The following is a 19,510-nucleotide window of genomic DNA, read 5'->3' as shown; positions in this document are numbered from 1 at the left end:
ATACCTTTGGGATGAGTTGGAGTGTTGCTGATGCTCTTGTGTGGCTGAATGCAATCGAATGAATGCACAGCAATGTTCCAACATCCAAGAAAAGCAATTTGAGAAGAGTACAGGCTGTTCCTGCAGCACTTACAGTTACATTTACATCATTTAGCTGACATTCTTCTCCAGGGCGACTTACAAGGTCATTCGTATTCGTTCACTCGTATTACAGCGGTGGGCCAATGTAGTGTTAGGGGTCTTGCCCAAGGACTCTTATTGGTGGAGGGCAGCATAGTCACCCAGGCCAGGAATTGAATGCCAAGTCTCCCACGTGGTATAGTAGCTCACTGGCATCATCACTATTAATTCCCTTGATTTCAGAAGAAATGTGTCTGTAAACATTTGGACATGTGTGGTAGCCGCAGCTTTAAATACTGAATGAAGCCTGTTAGGGTGCGTCCCAGTTGCATACTAACTATAGTTACAACCGGTTTCTGAGGATGGTTTCGATGGACACTATTGTCCCACAATGCAGTGCAAAACGGAAAGGGAAAAAACATATGTTGTCATAGCAACACTTTATCACTTCCTAATTTATTTAGTGCACAATTAATTAGTTTCTTAATATTTTGTGTACTAACCTGCCAAAACCATTGGGACGCACCCTTAGTCTTTTCCAATGCAAAAACCTAGATTAACCAAGTGTCCACAATTCTGTGTATTGTGTCACTGTAGATTTGTGTCCCTGTTTGTGTTGTATTGACCCACATTCACTTCTAGTTCTATATGAAGGACCCCACTCTCCCTCCTGGACTTTTACACAAACACACTTATGTCTGTCTCTGATTAAAGCTAAAGCTAAAGCAGGCTAATGATGGTCTCCTCTCTGTGTTCCCGTCTCTTTTATCTCCCCCCCCCCACACACACTTCTCTTCTCTGTAATTCCCATCACTCATCTTTTCTTCTCCCTTCTTCTCTTCCTTTTTTGTCTCTCCTCTTCTCTGCTTTTCGCATCTCCTCTCTTCTCTTATTTTTTCTTCTCGTCTCTTCACTTCTCTTCCTTTCTCTTCTTTTCTTTTCTTGTCTCTTCTCTGCTCTTCTTGTCTCCTCTCCTCTATTTTTTTCTCTTCTTTTCTCTTCTCTTCTTTTCTTTTCTCTTTTCTTCTCTTCTCTTCTCTTTTCTTCTCTTTTCTTCTCTTCTCTTTTCTTCTCTTCTCTTCTCTTCTCTTCTCTTCTCTTCTCTTTTCTTCTCCTCTATTTTCTTCTCTTCTTTTCTCTTCTCTTCTTTTCTCTTCTCTTCTCTTTTCTTCTCTTTTCTTCTCTTCTCTTTTCTTCTCTTTTCTTCTCTTCTCTTTTCTTCTCTTCTCTTCTCTTCTCTTCTCTTCTCTTTTCTTCTCCTCTATTTTCTTCTCTTCTCTTTTCTTCTCTTCTTTTCTCTTCTCTTTTCTTTTCTTCTCTTCTCTTTTCTTCTCTTCTTTTCTCTTCTCTTTTCTTTTCTTCTCTTCTCTTTTCTTCTCTTCTCTTCTCTTCTTTTCTCTTCTTTTCCTTTCTATTCTCTTCCTTTATCATCTCTTCTCGTCTCCTCTCTTCTCTGCTCTTTTTGTCTTGTCTCTTCTCTTCTTTAATCGTCTTGCCTTGTCTCTTCTGTTCTCTGCTCCTCTCGTCTCGTCTCCTCTCATCTCCTCTCCTCTCTTCTCTTCCCTGCTCCTCTCGTCTCATCTTGTCTCGTCTCGTCTCCTCTCTTCTCTGCTCTTCTCGTCTCGTCTCGTCTCGTCTCGTCTCATCTCCTCTCCTCTCCTCTCCTCTTCTCTCCTCTCTTCTCTGCTCTTTCCGTGTCATCTCGTCTCTTCTCTGCTCTTTTGGTCTCCTCTCCTCTCTTCTCTGCTCTTCTCTGCTCTTCTGGTCTCCTCTCTTCTCTGCTCTTCTGGTCTCCTCTCTTCTCTGCTCTTCTGGTCTCCTCTCTTCTCTGCTCTTCTGGTCTCCTCTCCTCTCTTCTCTGCTCTTCTCTGCTCTTCTGGTCTCCTCTCTTCTCTGCTCTTCTGGTCTCCTCTCCTCTCTTCTCTGCTCTTCTCTGCTCTTCTGGTCTCCTCTCTTCTCTGCTCATATTGTCTCTTTTCTTTTCTTCTCTTCTCTTTTCGTCTCTTCCTTTCTTGTCTATTCGTCTATTATTTTCCCTTTTTTTTTCTTCTCTTCCTTTTTCTTCTCTTCCATTCTCCTCTTTTTTCTCTTTTATCTCATCTCTTCCTCACTTTTCTTCCTTTGTCATCTCTTATCTTCTGTCCTCTCCTCCCCTCTCTTCTCTCCTCCTCTCTCCTACTCTTCTCCTGGGTTGGGCTGAAGGTGAGTGAAGTGGAGGTGAATGGTCAGATCGAGGCGGTGTGTGAGAGTGTGTTCAGTGAGATGGAGTCACAGGCAGTGGATGCTCTGGACCTGCCGGTGCCCGGATGCTTTCGGATGCGAAGCCACAGCTACGTCCGTGCCATAGACCAGGGCTGCTCTCAGGATGACGACGGACCACTACTACCCGCATCACCACCACGGACCACCACTACAGTCAGGACCATACAGAGCAGCACAGGTCAGTCTGGACCCCTGTGTACTTTCACATAAGCACATCTACACCACACACACGTTTTAGATTATTGAGCTTAAAGATGACATAAATCACAGAAAGCTATTCTTGACCTTACTCTTGACTCAGTCTAACTCTCATCTGGACTCTTATTTGGATTCAGCCTTGACTTGGTCTCACTTTTATTTGGGCTTAGTCTTCACTCAGTCTCACTCTTATTTCGACTCTGCCTTGACTCCACCTCACTTTAATTTCGACTCTGCCTTGACTCCACCTCACCTCACCTTAATTTCGACTCTGCTTTGACTCCACCTCACTTTAATTTCGACTCTGCCTTGACTCCACCTCACCTTAATTTCGACTCTGCCTTGACTCCACCTCACCTTAATTTCGATTCTGCTTTGACTCCACCTCACTTTAATTTCGACTCTGCCTTGACTCCACCTCACTTTAATTTCAACTCTGCCTTGACTCCACCGCACCTCACTTTAATTTCGACTCGGCCTTGACTCCACCTCACCTCACTTTATTTCGACTCGGCCTTGACTCCACCTCACCTCACTTTATTTCGACTCGGCCTTGACTCCACCTCACTTTAATTTCGAGTCTGCCTTGACTCCACCTCACCTTAATTTCGACTCTGCTTTGACTCCACCTCACTTTAATTTCGACTCTGCCTTGACTCCACCTCACTTTAATTTCGACTCTGTCTTGACTCCACCTCACTTTAATTTCGACTCTGCCTTGACTCCACTTCACCTCACTTTAATTTCGACTCTGCTTTGACTCCACCTCACTTTAATTTCGACTCTGCTTTGACTCCACCTCACTTTAATTTCGACTCTGCCTTGACTCCACCTCACCTCACTTTAATTTCGACTCTGCCTTGACTCCACCTCACTTTAATTTCGACTCGGCCTTGACTCCACTTCACTTTAATTTCGACTCTGCCTTGACTCCACCTCACTTTAATTTCGACTCGGCCTTGACTCCACCTCACTTTCATTTGGCCTCGGTCTTGATTCACCCTCACTTTCATTTGGCATCGGCCTTGACTCACCCTTGCTTTTATTTGGCATCTGCCTTGACTCACCCTCACTTTCATTTGGCCTCGGTCTTGATTCAACATCACTTTCATTGGGCCTCTGCCTTGACTCACACTCACTTTCATTTGGCCTCGGCCTTGACTCAGCCTCACTTAAGATAAGATAAGATAAGATTATCCTTTATTAGTCCCACAGTGGGGAAATTCTCATTCTCAAACTTTCATTTGGCCTCGGTCTTGACTCAGCTTTGCTTTCATTTGGCATCGGCCTTGACTCACCCTCGCTTTCATTGGGTCTCGGCCTTGACTCACCCTCGCTTTCATTGGGTCTCGGCCTTGACTCACCCTCGCTTTCATTGGGTCTCTGCCTTGACTCACCCTCACTTTCATTGGATGTGATCTAGACTTCTCATTCTTATTTGGACTTGATCTTCACTCAACCTCACTCCTTTTTGGCTGTGCTCTTTACTTGGTCTTTATGAGACTTTGTCTTGGCTTGATCTCAGACTCTATCTTACCTAGTCATAGTCTTGCACTTATCTAGGACTTAAAGAAAAGGTTGTGGTGACACACAGGTGTAGAGCTGACGTGGCCCGGTTTTGGGCACTAAACATGTCTTGGCTGATTTGTCTGTAGTTGTGTAAAAACTGTCTGCTGCTGTTCTTTTAAAACAGATACATGTAAATGACGTCCATTCTCATTGGTCGGTCTCTGTCAGGCCTCGTTTAAAAAGCACTCCTTCTGACTTCCACATGAATAGGTAAAGCTAAACTGCTGTAGGCGTCTGTTTAAATGCAGGTTTTAATAACCTCACAAATGCAGTGAATTCAAAACGCGCTTCATTTCCATATGTGGACTGCATGAATAAGGAATTGAAGGGCATGTTTTGCATACATCATCAATTTCCTTTATTTTAATAGAGATAAGGAAAGTGAAGTGAGGTTTTCCAAGGTCTCTAAGATCTCAGCATAATTAATCCCGGCGCAGTGGCTCTAAAGCAACCTTTCAATACTGTTCATATCAGTATTTGAGGAGATGCCTGTTTGGACAATTTAGAGAATCAGCACTTCAGTTGCATCTCCATTAATGATTCACCACAGGCTAAATAGCGCGCACTCGAAAAGCTAATAACCTCTTGTGTCGCAGAGAAGCACGCAGGAACGTTGATGTGTTTTCTGTGGCGCCGTGCGTAATCTGCAGTGTTAGGAGGATCCCGCTGGGCCACAAAGCCGGGTGGTGATAACTCTGGAGATGGAGGCTTTGGAAGGCGACAGATCGCAGGTGCCGGAGCATTAGCGCGGGAAGCTCCATTAACTTTGCGCTCGAGGGAAGCAGAACGTTCCCCCAGCGTGTTATCTGACACAACACGCCCAACACTTGCAGCTTTTCTCCGCCACACAAAACTGCTCTCTGGCGTATTGAAGAGGCAAGCGGTGGAGGAGATCAATACTTATTTGTTGACAAGGTTACCCTCGGAAGCCTCAACGGGATGCGGCTGATTGGATGTTTATTAGAGGCGGGGTGGTACGCACGCAAATGCGGCCCGGTGCTGATTGAAGGAATTTGGGTTTAAGTGGATGATTCAGGGGGAAATGAGTGAATCGTTGCGCTGTTTGGGCAAATTTCCTCTGCTTTAAGGGGACACTTGAGAACAACACACAAAGTTTTTTGAGCTAAATTAGGACAAATCAGAATGCTTGTAAACAGACGCGTTTGCGGTACGGGTGGATAACTCACGTTCTGTAAGTGGATGAACAGCTTATTTTACGTAGCGGTAAATATGAAGAAAACATGCTGAATTGAAATGTTTTTAGCATATTATTTGCCAGACCCAGTAGAGGGCGCTAGCTAGCTTTCGATCAGTGGAAAGGGAGCTTATTATATATGAGTATATATTCAATACCTTTCATTTAGACTCTGCCTTGACTCAGCCTCACTGTCATTTGGACTCGGTCTAGACTTGACCTCCAGGACTCGATATTAACTCAACCTCACTCTCGTTTGGTTGTGCTCTTTAATTGGTCTTAGACCTCTTTAGACTTTGTCTTAGCTTGATCTTGCCTGGTCATAGTCTTAGATAGATCTAGGACTAAAAGAAAAGGTTGTCATGACACTCCGGTGTAGAGCTGACGTAGCCTGGTTTGGGCACTAAACATGTCTCAACTGATTTGTCTATAGTTGTGTAAAAACTGGCAGCCGAAAGACATCCTTTCTTATTGGTTGCTCTCTATCAGGCCTCATTTAAAAATAAATGGCAGTGGAGGGGGAGCCATGGGTATATATATATATATATATATATATATATATATATATATATATATATATATATATATATATATATATATATATATGGGTAAATATTAACAAATCACATTGAACCAAATCTTTTGTATTGTGTTCTTTGCCAGACCAAGTAGGGGGCACTAGCTCACATTTGATCACTGAAAGAGCAGCTTATTACATATGGATAAATATGAATATGAATTGAAACTGATTTATTCTGTTTTTTCCCATATCCAGTAGGGGGCGCTAGCACTTTCAGAGGTATAGATATATGCTGTCAGAGAGGTAAAATGTGCTGTAAAATCCCACCAACATGAATGCTAACAGACAGCTACACAGCATTTTTAAAAGTCTTATATATCTGTAAATATATATAAAAAATATCCAGGCCTTAAAGTCTTCTCCATTAACCCCTTTTCCAGCTTCCGAAAGCAGTAGAGCTGCTGAAATAGTGGCTTAGATGTTATATGATGTTTTATGAAATCGCTAAAAATCTTAATACATTGGCCTCAAATAAAACTGCTCTTTCCGAGCTCGTTCCCAGAGGCCAGGCTCGCCTCTTCGCTGTAAATCGGTGCTTTTACCCAGCTCCCCACTCGGGGATGAGAGCAGGAAGGAAAAAAGCGAAGTGGAGAAATGTGGACAGGTCGTGTGAATCTTTTATGATGCCTTTGGGGTCTGGCTGGGAAACACAAGTTCTTCATCTGGTCCTGAGTTTTCCAGGCCAGCGCAGGCTCAGGCCATTTTATCAGCAGATCTGAGGACGCTGCCGGCACAGTCGTTAGCGTGATCCTAACTGCCGCATCTTTAGTGCGTTCCCTGAGATCTCAGCCAAAGACTGTTGAGTGTTCTTTAGATGACCCAATGTATTAATATGACCAAGCCCATGAACTTACAGGACTAAAGAGAGTCCTGTTGGGTTGTTCTTCTCGAGACTTTCGAATCCTGAAGGCACCCCTGAGGAAAACACTGTCTAGTGTCCTAATTAAATTCCTTATCTCGGAGCCTTGGAAGATGCAAGATACAAAAGACACAAGGCTGACCGTGATGGATACAGGAGTTTTCTTTCCCTGCTTAAAAAGCAAGGCTTCGTTCGCGACAGCAAATAGCGCACTCCGGGGAGTTAACCTTCAAAAGCCTTCAGACCTTCACAACCATTATGGAGGCACTCCAGTTTAAATGTGGATGTCATGTGGATCACGTTCGCCCTTCAAAAGCACGTAATCCACACACTGTGAGAGCAGCCGCGGTCAAGGTGTTTTTACCGTTATTGTGTCCCTCGAATGCTGTGCTAAATGCCAAAGGTCGGGAAGAAAGCTGGTGAGTCATTTGAGTGGAATGGGATGTGCTAATTGTGTTTAGTGTTTGTGCATCGAGTTTTAAAAGAGTCATTTCTATAGAGCTGTCTGGATGAAGAATGCCAGCCTTCTTGCTGCATATCGAGCAGTTTTGGTCTTTACAGCTTCTGCTGTGGACCAACGGTCGGGGCTTTTCCTCTAAATCCAATTTTTACATTAGGATGAGATAGGGACAGGGATACAGAGCTTGTCGCTGTAGTCTGGCAAAGAGTGCCAAAGGCGCTGGAGCCAGACACTGTGGGGTTGATAGATAGAGTCTCTTTCCACTGGCCTCGTCCCAACTCAGGAAGCTATCCGTCTCTTCTCGTGTACTGCTTCCATTTGGGACGATCCATGAGATGTTTGTGTGAGAGACAGTTTTTTTTTAGGAATATTCCGGCATATTTCTGCCTAATCTTTCTGTATGATGCAAAGCAGCTTATATTGGTTATAATGGTTAGCGTTATATTGGCATTTTGGGGGTTTGGAAGGGCAATTCCACTAAAAGAGTTTTTGCATAATAATAATAATAATAATAATAATAAATGGTAAACAAGATGGAAACAGTCCTAGCTCTCGGTGGCTCTAAGTGGCTCAATTGTCTAATGCCCTTCCACTACAGCCTGATTGTCACGGGTTCAAATCCCAGGCCATACCGCTTTGCCATCAGCAGCTGGAGACAGAAAGAGCACAATTCGAGGTGCACTCTCTCCCCAAATCAAGTGATGTTGGCTGGCACAGGCGTTATTGCATGAGGAGACGTGTTAAGTCCTTACTGTCCTAGTGTCAGGAGCATTGCTAGTGCGAGGGAAAGCTACGAACGAGTGGGTTAACTGGTAATACCAAATTGAAAGACAAAAGGGAAGATTTTGGCAATTTTATAATAGTCTTTCACATTGGTTTGGTACTCAAAGCTTTCTGGAGAACCTATTCCATTTAAATTTCATTACAAAATGGTGAGGGTTCATGGATATTGATCACAACCACAATGATAATAAACACACAATGAGTACGTAGTTCAATGTGCTCAGAGACACAACAATTGGACGAAGGGGGAATTTTACATCTTCCAAAGAAAGGGACTGTAATCTATGGTTAAAGGTGCTATATTTAAAAAAACATTCACCCAAACGTCCATATGTCTGCTTTAATATTTTATGGAGGGGAAAACAATGCCAGAACACCCTTACCTAGAGAAACGGCTCTGTTATGCAGCTCCGACGTAGCTGTCAGTGATATCTCAGGTGAACATCTACATGTCTGAACTTGGACTTTTCAAAGTGAAGAACAGCTGAATTCAACAAAAGTTTATGGAATAGTCTCTTGATGATCAGATTGGTCTGCTACATAGATGTACTAGAGATGTTACTGAGAGTCTGATGAATGGTTATTACATCTGAAAATCAATATGTCACCAAAAATGCTTCATTTCATATCCCTTCAGTTATGGTGGAGGGATAAATGCAGGGTGTGGTGTGGCAAAATAATCCCCAGTTCTTTCTTTTTCTTTTTTGTTCAGATTTTCCACTACTATTCTTTCTATTCTACCATAATCATCATTCCATATAAAACTCAGTAGACATGTATAGGTTCACTGGTGAAACTGGGCAGCAAATAAAATGCCTATGTTTGTGTTGTAGTCATGGCAACCAACTCCTGGTACCATTCACCACCATTGTAAAGAAATCAGAGTCCGCGAGTTTCTCAGCGGTGAACCACAATTTCACACCAAACCCATTCTGAAAAACTTTAGATCTCAACCTCTGAATTAGTCAGCAATTTTGAAATATCAGTGGACTTCCCCTTTACAAAGATTTCACTTGTTGAGATGTTTGTGTAACACTGATGCGTGTGTGACTGTGATGTGTGAGGGTCAATGTGTTTGCATGTACAACACTGACAGAGGTAGGAATGTGACAGTGTGTGTATGTGTGTGTGTGTGTGTGTGTGTGTGCATATGTGTATACACCTATCCCGCTGTGAGGCAGCTGCCCACACCACACACACCAACTCTGATGAAATATGGGAAAGTTGACGGAAGAAGCTGTCAGGACTGACATTGAGGAGACAGCCATACACACACACACACACACACACACACACACACATGCACCGTCTACCCCTCTACCCCTTCAGAACACCGCTGTGTTCCCAGTCTAACAGAGACGCGCCATCTGCCTCTAAACCAGCCGACAGCTCACAGACATCCAGCACGGCAGACAGCTCCGCGCTCAGGCTGGAGCGGAAAGTCTTTGAAAAGGGTCAAAGCGGAATTTTCTAGTCTAGTCTAGTCTCTGAAGCAGTGTCTGTATAAAAGGTGTGTGTGTTTCCTGCTCGGTCCCGTAGATGTTGCTTAGACCACTGAAGTCATGTCAGCGTTCTGTAGTTGGGCATGTTCTCCTGAATACCTCCAGGTCCTGTGAATGACGAGGTCGTTCAAGAGTTCAAATATGAACAGTACTTAATGCTAAGCTAACACTGCTGGCTGCCTCACCAGCGTACCCCAAACAAACTAGCAAGAGAGCTCACTACAATTAATTGAGTTCAGTTCTGTTGTTTAAAGCAGGTGAGCTTTCCAACCTACACTATATGTCCAAATGTTTGTGGACACCCCTTATAATAAATGCATTCAGCTACTTGAAGTTGCCCCTATTGCTGACACAGATGTGCGAATGCACACTCACACACAGCTTGTCTAGTCCCTGTGGAGAAGTACTGCCAAATAGAATAAGACTCTCTGGAGCAGATAAACATGAAACTGTTGGTGCCATGCCTAATGCCATGCTTCGGATAGAGTTGTATAAACCCCCCCCCCAGCATTGAGCTGTTGAGCAGTGGAATTGTGTTCTCTGGAATGATGGATGGTGCTCTATCCAGTACCTTTGGTAGGAGTTGGGGAGTTGGGGACCACTAGCGCTTTTGTCAATGACTGCTATCAAATCTTCACAGCAATGCGCTAGAATATCATTGAAAGCCTTCTTGCGTGGACAGTAGAAATAGTTACTCCAACAAAAGCAGGATAGCCTTTTTTTATCACCCTTGATTTTAGAAGAAATAATGAATGAGCAGGTGTCCCAATACTTTTGTCCATACAGTGTAAGCTATTCTTGGTGCTCCAAAATTAGTGTTTTAGTAATATATGTATATATAGGTCCTAGATTCTAGATCTTAGATCCTAGATCCATGAGCTAGTCAGCTCTGCCATTATATTTACAAAGGCCATCCTAGAATCTGCCTGATCTGGTAGCCATGTGGATCCATAAGCTTGTCAGCTCTGCCATTATATTATTATATTATATTATATTACAGCCACCAGGAGGGAGATTCAGATAATACAGGAGTGACTTCTGTGACTTGTACACAGAACTCACACATCTGCAGGGTGAATCTTGGAAAAAAATGTGTGTTCAAATTTCTGTGAAAGTTCACAAATGGTGTTGCTATGGGAACACAAAAAGATAGCCAAAATCATTTTCGACTACATAAAAAGTCTCTGTTCTACCCTGCCTGTTTTGTAGTTTCCCTGATCTAACACTGGTATGCCAGCGATCAGAGGGTTGTAGGCTCAAATCCCGGACATGACTATTGAGTATTCCCTGAGTTGCCCCCCTCCCTCCACCCCCCATTTACCCTGGGAGTGTTTCTCAGCTGCCGAGATTCTCAGCTGCTCCCAGACTGGGCAACAGAATGACCGATTTCCCTCGTAAGTGGATCAATAAAGTGTAATGTAACCGAATCAGCTTATTAATAAGCTCATAATCTAAGGTGTGGAAACACTAAAATGCCCATTATAGGGATACTCCAGAGAACCTCTTCTGTGGCTATAGACGACCACAGACGTCCACCGACAGCACTAACTATGGCAGTCTGCTTCCTGAAGTCAGCATTCTGTACTGCATCGAGTTCTACCACAGGGGTGCAGTGATGAGCCGCTCGCTGATGTGATCTGGGACTCCTTTCAGTAAATGAACTCATCCATATGCGTTTGCCTCCTCTGAGCTCCATGATCTCACATTAGGGAGCTCTGAATGAACTTAATGAGCGATTTCCCTGCTAAACAGCAATGCCGGTCCCCGTCTCGAGTAGGACAGACAGCAGCTATTATCCTATCTGCCGCTGGAGTCTTTGATTCCTCTGGATCGAAGGGACGTAGTCAAATAATTTGGCTCTTTAGCTCAGCACCACTGCCTGTAGTAGTGGGTATTTTACTGTCTCTCTCGTTCTCACTACAGTACTGAACAGATGTGAGCAAGTGTGTTATTAGTGAATCAGAATCAGAACCCTGTAAATAACAGGCTCATGTGAACCACATGAAAATCAATAGCTATACACGTTAGCCACAAGGGGGCAACTATCTTACAAAGCATGTACATGCAGTCAGAGTACTTTTTTATACGCTTTAAAGAGTCTTAGAATATCAAATTGTGTTTATTTTGGCAAAAACCCAGAGCCCAGTTACATAACAGTCGTAACTTATTATATTTACGCCCCCAAAATTGATATAAGCCCAGCCGACTAGCGAAAGCTCAAGTCGAGTCATATGGTGTTGTTGATTCTGGAGAGCAGCTCATCACCTCCAGACTCTGCTAGGTATGGAAATACATTTTGGGATGTGAACCAGGCCTCGTAACCACTGCTTTTCCTGTGCCAGTGTCTGCAGAAAGGGGGCGCTCAACCTCAGTATGCAACAAAGCAATTGGAGATCCATTCAAAACGAAAGCTAGCGCTAGCCGACGCTTGCTTTTACCATCTCTTTACTCCAAGCACTGGCTTATTTTTCAAGAAAGCTATGCTCAGTAAAGCAAGTGGGGCTAACCAGCTACAATCTCTTCAGCTGGGTAACAAATCAGGCATAATTAGTGTTTTCTTACAGTATTGAAATAATAGGTGGGTAGGTGGGTTCTATAATAGGTGGGTACTGTGAGTCGTTCTGTGCCAGGGATTTTTTTGGCCCTGTTTGAAGATTCTAACAATTCTGCCAAAAAGGTTTGGAGCTCTGCAGTTATTAAGTCAATAATTTATTTTCAATAATACCACAGCTGATGGTGGAATACCTACACAGTGAAAGAATAAGATCCTTTAAGAACTTTTGGAGGTTCTTCAATTTGAAACTGTGGAGGAAACTCTTAAGGTACTTTGAGGAATCTTTAAGAAAAGGTTTTGAAGGCCTTGAAGGTTCACCAAAGCACCTTAAGAGCACCTTAAGCACCTTAAGTTTCAAATCTTCAAAACCTTTAAAAGTTCCTCAAGGATCTTATGCTTTTAACAGTGACAGGAAGGGAAAAACAATCACCAACCGACTTGTTTTTGCCTTGGCATCCTTTTACAGGACCACAATGGAGTTCAGTGAGCTCTTTAGACACACCCATTCTTTCACTAATATGTGGAAAGGCAGACTGCATGGCTAGGTGCTTCATTTTGTACACCTGTGGCAATGGGACTGAATATAATACCTTTTGTCCCAATACTTTTGTCCAAATACCGCATATGTCTATGTATAGCTTACTTTGGCGTGCTTTGAATGTATAAGCAGAGCAGAAATGGGGAAAGAAGCTCTTAGACGGGTCGAAAGGTAGACTGGCAGGCTGTCGGGAGATTCGTCCTTGTTTTGTTCTCCGCAAAGAGCTTGTCGAGCCGATCTGTCAGAATTCCTCTCTTTCCACCTAAACTCTGCTCTCAGCTGTCAGTGGTCACACCATTCCTGACTGAGCTTCAGAAACAGGAGGCGGGCCTGATGAGGTGAACACACAGGGGTGTCTTGATCTGATTCCAGAGCTTACCATTGATGGACGCGGCCTTCAGCTCAGCTCGGGAAGACCAAACTAATGGGAGAGCTCGTTAAGCTGAATGTACCATTTCAACCCTTTTGTTTCCAACCAGAAATTATAATGAAATGCGTGCACCATTCTAACGCATCAAAGGAAGTCAAATTAGGGATGCATTTTGGCAATGCCCAGAAATCATTAGACCTTCTCTGAAGGCCCTGAGGGTTCCCAACTGAAAGTTCAGTCCAATCTAAACTAAATCTTCTATTTTAGATTCACAGTGGCTCCCCTGTGCTCGGATGTAGCTTTACACGCTCTTGGCATTCTCTCAAGCAGCTTCACGAGGAGCCACCTGGAATGCTTTTCCAGCAGGACTGAAGAAGATCCACATATGCTCCCATCGTGCTGGCTCAGAAACAATAGACTCGTTGGGGGCATACGAACAGAAAAGCATTGTTTTGGAAATCAATCCATATCTAGGTTTAAAAACCAGTTTAAAAATATCAAGAACTTCAGATCAGAATATCCAAGATTATGAAAGAGCACACAGTCCGTAAGGTGGCTCCAAACCTTTGATGGGTACCTTGTGTACGTTCTCCCACACACAGACTCACGCACACACTTTCAGACAGGGCAGGAACAGGGCAGGTCATTGGCAGGCCACAGAGTACAAAAGTAATAGCAGATCCCCTTTCAGTGTGTGTGTTAGTAATCCAAGTGCTCTCTCACTCTCTCTGGTCTCTGATCACTCCTCTTTTGTTGTCCAGGCATTATTGAGGCGGCCTACAGTAGAATGCACTGGGACACACTAGCTGTACATTAGGGCAATTTTCCTTTAACATTGGTTAAGATACCATTTCGCAGAGACAACGTTATCGCTCAGCGTGACAAAAGACCTCTGTGCATGAGTCCAGCGTGATACGCAAGCGCACGTGTGTCCATGTCTTACGTGACATCTCTGCTTATTAAGTGTTTACGGCGAGGCTGATCCGTCGAGGGCTTGTGTAATGGGTTTGTGTGGTTAAGCCAGCTCCTCAAGCAGATTAGCGAGCTGTGTTTACCCATTTAGCCTCTCCTTAAGCTTAACCTGCGGCCCCACAGCTCTGCCCGCTTAACCAGCACGAGATCCGTGGGCTGCCTAAGTCTCTAGCGCCCCCTGCTTGTCACTAGAATGGCCGCTGTTGGGTTGTATGTCATTGCACTGTGTAAAAGGTCATTATTAACATTATTCATGTCTATATTATGGTTAATGGCTCTCATAACTAAAAAAGGCCTGTTGTGTGTGTGTTTTGTGTAGCAAAAAATTGCATTTCTATCTGACCATTTTCCAACCTTTCTTTATCGTTAAGAATTAACGATCATATGTTTTGTTGATAGTGTGCCTTTAAGACCTACAGCATATGGAGGGCAGGATGGATTCAAGCATGTGTCACGAAATTCTAGTAGAAAACGTCATGCTGAAGCTTGGGCATCATTGGACCTTGCAACAGGACAATTATCCCAAGCATACTTAAAATTGCAAAGCATGGTTTCCAGCACATACTGGAAAGAATGCCCTGCCTACAGTGAAGCATGGCGATGGCTCGGTAAGACTCTGTGGCTGCTTTGCTTTCTCTGGCTCTGGAAACCTGCAGCATATGGAGGGCAGGACGGATTCAAGCTAATGTCAGGAAATCCTAGGACAAAACATTGTGCATTCTGTAAAGAAGCTGAAGCTTGGGCGTCATTGGACCTTGCAACAGGACAATGATCCCATGCATATTTTAAATTTCACCAGGCTTGGATATAGTGGAAGTCCTGGAAGATTCTGCAGTGCCCATCATAGTCGCCTGACTTGAAAACCAAAGAAAAGCTTTGGTGGAATTTGAAGAAGGCAGCCCAAGAATATTACTGAACTGGAGGTCACTGCCCATGAGGACTGAGAACGCTGCCAGACCCTTGTAAAAGAAAAGTCTATTTTATTAAAAGTATACTTAACATAAAAAGTACACACTTTAAGCATTAAGCATTCTTAAGTACAAGCTAAATGTTTTATTTTTATAACTGATGGATAATTTAAAAAACTTAAGCATAATTATTACTACTATTTATTTATTATAAATCTTTGTGGACTGATGCACATATTGCGCCTCACACTCTCATGCTATTTCAAGATATATTGCAACTAAACTACACTAAAGTGCACTTGAAATTAGTGATAGTTTATCACTATATACATTTATTTTTAACATATCAATTATGATGTCCTTATGTTTAAAGTTTTAAGTTTTTAAGTTTACTCTTAATAACTTACAGTTACCATCTTCACAAAGGTAAATGTCATAATTCTGCATTAGTGCATGAGGGATCACTGTATTGTTGGCATTCAACAAGGTTGTTGGTCTGCTAGGTACTAAAGATGTATGGCAAAGTGTTGAAGAATTACAGTAGTCTGTACTGCAGAAGAGACTACAGTAGTCATTAAAAATGGTGTTTAGTGTTGCATGTGGAGAAAGCATTGAATATTCAGAAAGACTGAATATTAAGTCTTAAGATTAATACCTGAGTAATATGTAGTAAAACTCAGGTTTAAGGTGTTGCTTTACAGGTAAAAAAATCCATGAGCCTTATGCGAATGAGTGGGACGGAACATTCAGGGTGACAGTGATGGTGGGATGGTGGGAGTTTAGAGGAGTGTTGGGACAGATCCACACTGCAGATTACTCTTGACCTTTTCGGTGCTGGCAGCTGCTTTGACTCGGGTTAATTGCCTCTCGTGAGGTTAGAAGATTGGCTCGCTCTCTCTCTCTCGCGCTCTCTCGCTCTCTCTCTTCACAAAAAGAATTAGGCCGTTTTAAATACTCTAGCAACTGCAGACATCACATTAAACCCACAGATTTGTACCTGGTGCTCAGTGGGCAATTTCCATATTGCAGATTCTCGTGGGTCTGTACAGATTAGCAACACAGCTCATGTTGACAGTGCTTCTCAATGTGGATGTACTAAATAAAAATGAAATGTTGCAATCTAAATGATTCAACCCCCACTGCAAATTAGGTTTATTAGAAAAATGTAGAGACTTTTAGCAATAAACACAATGATTTTGCTATAAACAAATCAAACAAGACAAAGACCAACCTCAACACAACTAATTTCGACACAAAATGCCACTTTTATTGACGATTGTAGTCTCAGAATTGTTCAAGCCCTTCAAAGCAAGCATCTTTAGAACTTAAAGTAGAGCACTCTTTTGCTCTTATGACCTGCTGCAAATGTGATGCATAACCAGGCACCAGCTTCTGGCAGCATTCCTAAGGAATCCTATCTCATTCCTCATGGACAATGGCCTCAAGTTCAGTAATATTCTTGGGTTTGCGTGCTGCAACCACCTACTTTAGATCCTACCAAAGATTTTCTATGGATCTCAAGTCAGGGGAATGCGACAGCCAGAATCCTCCAGGAATTCTTCTATAGCCAAGCCTGGGTTAACTATGCTATGGGTGAATTATGCTTGGGGTCATTGTCCTGTTGCAAGGCCCAATGATTCAGCTTCTACACTGAAGGCATGACGTGTGAAATCAGTGAGTCTTCAGTTGCTCTCTTTCCATTCTTTGCCCTACTCCCTGGTAACTGCTAACTGATCTTTGACTGCTTTTGTGCCACACTAGGTTCACATTTCAGGGCTGAAATTGAGTTGTTTTCCCAAATATGACACAGATTTAATGCTTTCAGAGCTGCGTGACGAATGACCTGTTCAAATCTGGTTTGAGCCACTGTCGCACATGCTCCCACTAGATACTAGAGACACCATACATAGCCATGTGAAAGGCTTCATGTATTGTATTAAGATAGAGAGAGCGTTCACTGTGGTGCTCGCTCGACTATTTTTGGGACGTTTTCACCTTCTATTTCTTTGCACTTACAACTGTTGTCAATGTCCAGTGTTGGCAGTGGCTAATGCTGGCAGCTAGTAATGCTAAAATGTAGCACAGTGGTCTGATATGGATCATTTCCACACAAATGTGAGCCATTTGTGTCGAAATGGAGCAGTAAGGCCCGTAACGTGAGCGTGGCTGCAATAAGCAAATAGGCCACCATGTACATATAATGCATGGGGGCTTGTCATGATGTCAGGGCTTACTTTAAAAGAGCAGGAGCACACATGGAGGCTTCCATCATCGCAGCAGACAGACGGTCTGGACTGAATTGATTTGTCAGGTTGTCGCTTGGGCGGCTGCAACGTTCACCTTGTCGCCTGAGCTCAGGGTCAGAACTGGTTAGACACAATAGATCTGCTCTCGGTGACGGCGAAACAAGGCTGTTCACGCACACAGGCACATTTGTTCTTCACTTGTAACAAGAAGGCAATGAAGGAGAGTACCGAGGATATTAAAGGGGAATGTCCTATTTTTTCTGCGTAATTCAACCATGACTGCACGAACATCAATATAGCCATTTACTTTTCTATCCAAACCCACCAGTGAACCTACATATATTTTATGGGTTTTATATGGAATGTTGATGATGGTGTAATTTTAACATCATTTTAACTCTACTCTATGAGCCCGACTACACCTGGCATTATCATGCGTGTTTGGTGATCGGATCAATGTCAAATAGCATTATGATTGGATTGGATCAACCCACATTCGGAGGTGATCAGAGACGGATCTCGTCCACATTTATTACAAGTAGGGACGCATTTTACTGTAAATGTAAACAGTATCCAGATACTATCCGTATACAAAACACCTGTTAATACCAGGTGTAAACAGCCATGTATATTTGTGGACGTTTGGGAAGAGGTGGGATTAGTGAGCTCGCTAACGCTCTTGTCGCTAAATGAAATCAAATCCTCACACCAATGTTCCAGAATCTTGTAAAAAGGCTTTCCTGGACAGTAGAGACAGTAACTCCAACAAAAGCAGGATAGACTGTTGTTGTTTTTTAACCCTTGATTTCAGAAGAAACAGTGAATGAGAAGGTGTCCCAAAACTTTTGTTCATATGTCCATTTTTAGTATCCATTTAGGCCCAAATGCTTCTCAGATCTATGGTAAACCAGTGTCTTGGGCATTGTGTATTAATCACCATTTGGTGTAATGTAACTTTCAGAAAGTCAGCTGTAAGAGGCAGTAGGCTTTTTGGACATCTTTTTGGACCACTGTGAACAATTCTCACAGAACACATTGCATGCATTTCTCCACCATTTTAATGATATATGATTTTTAAATCACATTTCAGACCTAGGGTGAACCAGTTTTTTACACCAAGCTGCTCTTATTGACTTCATTTACCACACGGACATTTGACAAATCTGTGGAATTTCCCCTTTAAATGAGCTCATTTAATAGGATTGAGAGTGAGAGCCACCAGAAAGGAATCCAGTTACAACCAAGCAGATATCCATGCTGATCGCATGCCTTAATGAACGCACTGCGTTAGACCCCCGACTGCAAGCTACATAACACTCGTCTGGAGTCTCTCCGTCTCTCCGACTGTGGAAAAGAACAGAGTGCACATTAGACTCACTCCCAGCCGGCAATAATGTCATCACTCTTCCACTGGTCCCCTCCTCCGAACACATGATGAGTCACATCCGACTCTGCCTTCCACTCATGTGTGTGTAGGTGTTCCTTAGACGTACCATGAATAGCCGTTACAAACAAAGCGGCTCTATTTTTAGCCGCTCTCTGTGGAGTGTCACAGATATTCTTATACTTAGTTCACTTTAGCAGCGTTTTCATTTCCGTTACTTGTGTGTAATCACATACATTTGCTTTGTCTAAGACAGGCTGGCTTTACTGTCACTGAACTCTCTCTCTCTCTCTCTCTCTCTCTCTCTCACCATCTCTTTCTGTCTTTTTCTCTGCTGTTTATTATAACGGCCACTAGAGGGAAATGTTGACCACTCATCAGCGTATATACTGTATGCATGTATGTGTGTAAATGTGTGTATGTATATATATATATATATATATATATATATAGGGTATGAGATTTTTACTGTATGCTCCAAAAATATCACGGGTTAATGGTATTACAGAATACTATGCTTTACAATTCTTTCTCTTATTGTTGTTGCTGTTGCTGTTTGTTATTATTATTATTAATAAGTATATAAATAGAATATATATAAAATAAGGACATCAGCTCACCTTGTCTGTATATTCATATATATATTTCATAAACCATGGACAACATTTCCCCTAAATTCCAAATGTAAATATTGCCATTTAGAGCATTTATTAATAATTATTAAAATGCAAAGAAGTTATTACTCAAATTTAAACAACACAACTAATATTTGAACTTTGAGAGCATTCAGAAAGCACTATGGTAAAATAACCTTGACTGCCAATCACAGCTTTCATGTCTTGGCAGGCTCTCCTCTAGTCTTTCACATTGCTGTTGGACGACGTTATGCCATTCATAGTCTGCAAGTGGTCTCTTATTTTTTCCAGAGCTATATATTCCCCTCATTATGGATTATTCGGCTGATTATTTTCTACATTTATTGATTGTTTATTTGGTTTCTAGCTGCCGTT

General features: G+C 42.6%; 1 protein-coding gene across 7 annotated transcripts in view; it reads left to right on the top strand.

The window, feature by feature from the left end:
* dlgap1a (discs, large (Drosophila) homolog-associated protein 1a) overlaps positions 1-19,510 on the top strand; it is a 195,791-nt gene that overhangs the window by 117,244 nt on the left and 59,037 nt on the right. For all 7 annotated transcript variants that reach the window (XR_011978310.1, XM_072669392.1, XM_072669389.1 and 4 more), the window contains one exon: positions 2,323-2,560. Coding sequence is in view for 6 of the 7 variants with exons in the window: in XM_072669392.1 (XP_072525493.1) it covers positions 2,323-2,560 (238 nt within the window). In the remaining variant the exon portion in view is untranslated. The remainder of the gene's footprint in view (positions 1-2,322; positions 2,561-19,510) is intronic.

Source organism: Salminus brasiliensis, chromosome 23 (genome assembly GCF_030463535.1).
Source record: "Salminus brasiliensis chromosome 23, fSalBra1.hap2, whole genome shotgun sequence".
Classification (NCBI taxonomy): Eukaryota; Metazoa; Chordata; class Actinopteri; order Characiformes; family Bryconidae; genus Salminus; species Salminus brasiliensis.
The sequence above is the reverse complement of the archived record's forward strand: the minus strand, read 5'-3'. Positions and strand labels throughout refer to the sequence as shown.